The 564-nt window shown below is 38.5% G+C and overlaps 1 protein-coding gene across 1 annotated transcript in view; it reads left to right on the plus strand.

The window, feature by feature from the left end:
* LOC109969091 (SH3 and cysteine-rich domain-containing protein 3-like) overlaps positions 1-564 on the plus strand; it is a 4,236-nt gene extending 3,672 nt beyond the window's left edge. Inside the window, 2 exon segments of the mRNA XM_020615762.1 lie at positions 1-94; positions 457-564. The exon segment at positions 1-94 is cut by the window's left edge and continues 9 nt beyond it. Of these exon segments, the coding sequence (XP_020471418.1) occupies positions 1-94; positions 457-564 (202 nt within the window).

The raw sequence follows: 564 nt of genomic DNA on the forward strand, positions 1-564 counted from the left end.
CATTAAAGTGCGTGCATCAGAAAGAGTTTACAAGGTGACACGCTCCTTTGTAGGGAACAGAGAAATGGGACAAATCACACTGAAGAAAGATCAGGTAACTGGACTAATGTTTGCATGTGTACAGTATGTGTAGCTGAATAACATGCATCAATTTCTAACACACAAATACTAACATTTTTCATCTGTTGGTGCTATTGTTGCCTGCTTTGAAGTTTAGGTTGGAAAAAGAATAAATAACATTTTTTAAAGAAATAATTGGAAATAAAAAGACCGTTTAAATGCACCAGATATGATCAAATGGATGTCTGAGTGTACTGCTGAGCTTCTTAATGCTTTGCTGTTGTACCCTTAATATCAGCACATAAAAATGGTGCTTGGTGTATCAGTCAATCTGCAGAAGTCTTTGTGAGGTTATTAACTTCATAAAGGCAACACTGCTGTCCTTCTGTGTTTCAGATTGTGGTAAAGAAAGGAGATGAGAAAGGTGGCTACTTGAAGGTCAGCACTGGACGCAAGCTGGGTTACTTCCCTGCTGATCTGTTGGAGGAAATCACCGTGACATAA

The sequence above is a fragment of the Monopterus albus genome, unplaced genomic scaffold, assembly GCF_001952655.1.
Source record: "Monopterus albus unplaced genomic scaffold, M_albus_1.0 scaffold6.1, whole genome shotgun sequence".
Lineage (NCBI taxonomy): Eukaryota > Metazoa > Chordata > Actinopteri > Synbranchiformes > Synbranchidae > Monopterus > Monopterus albus.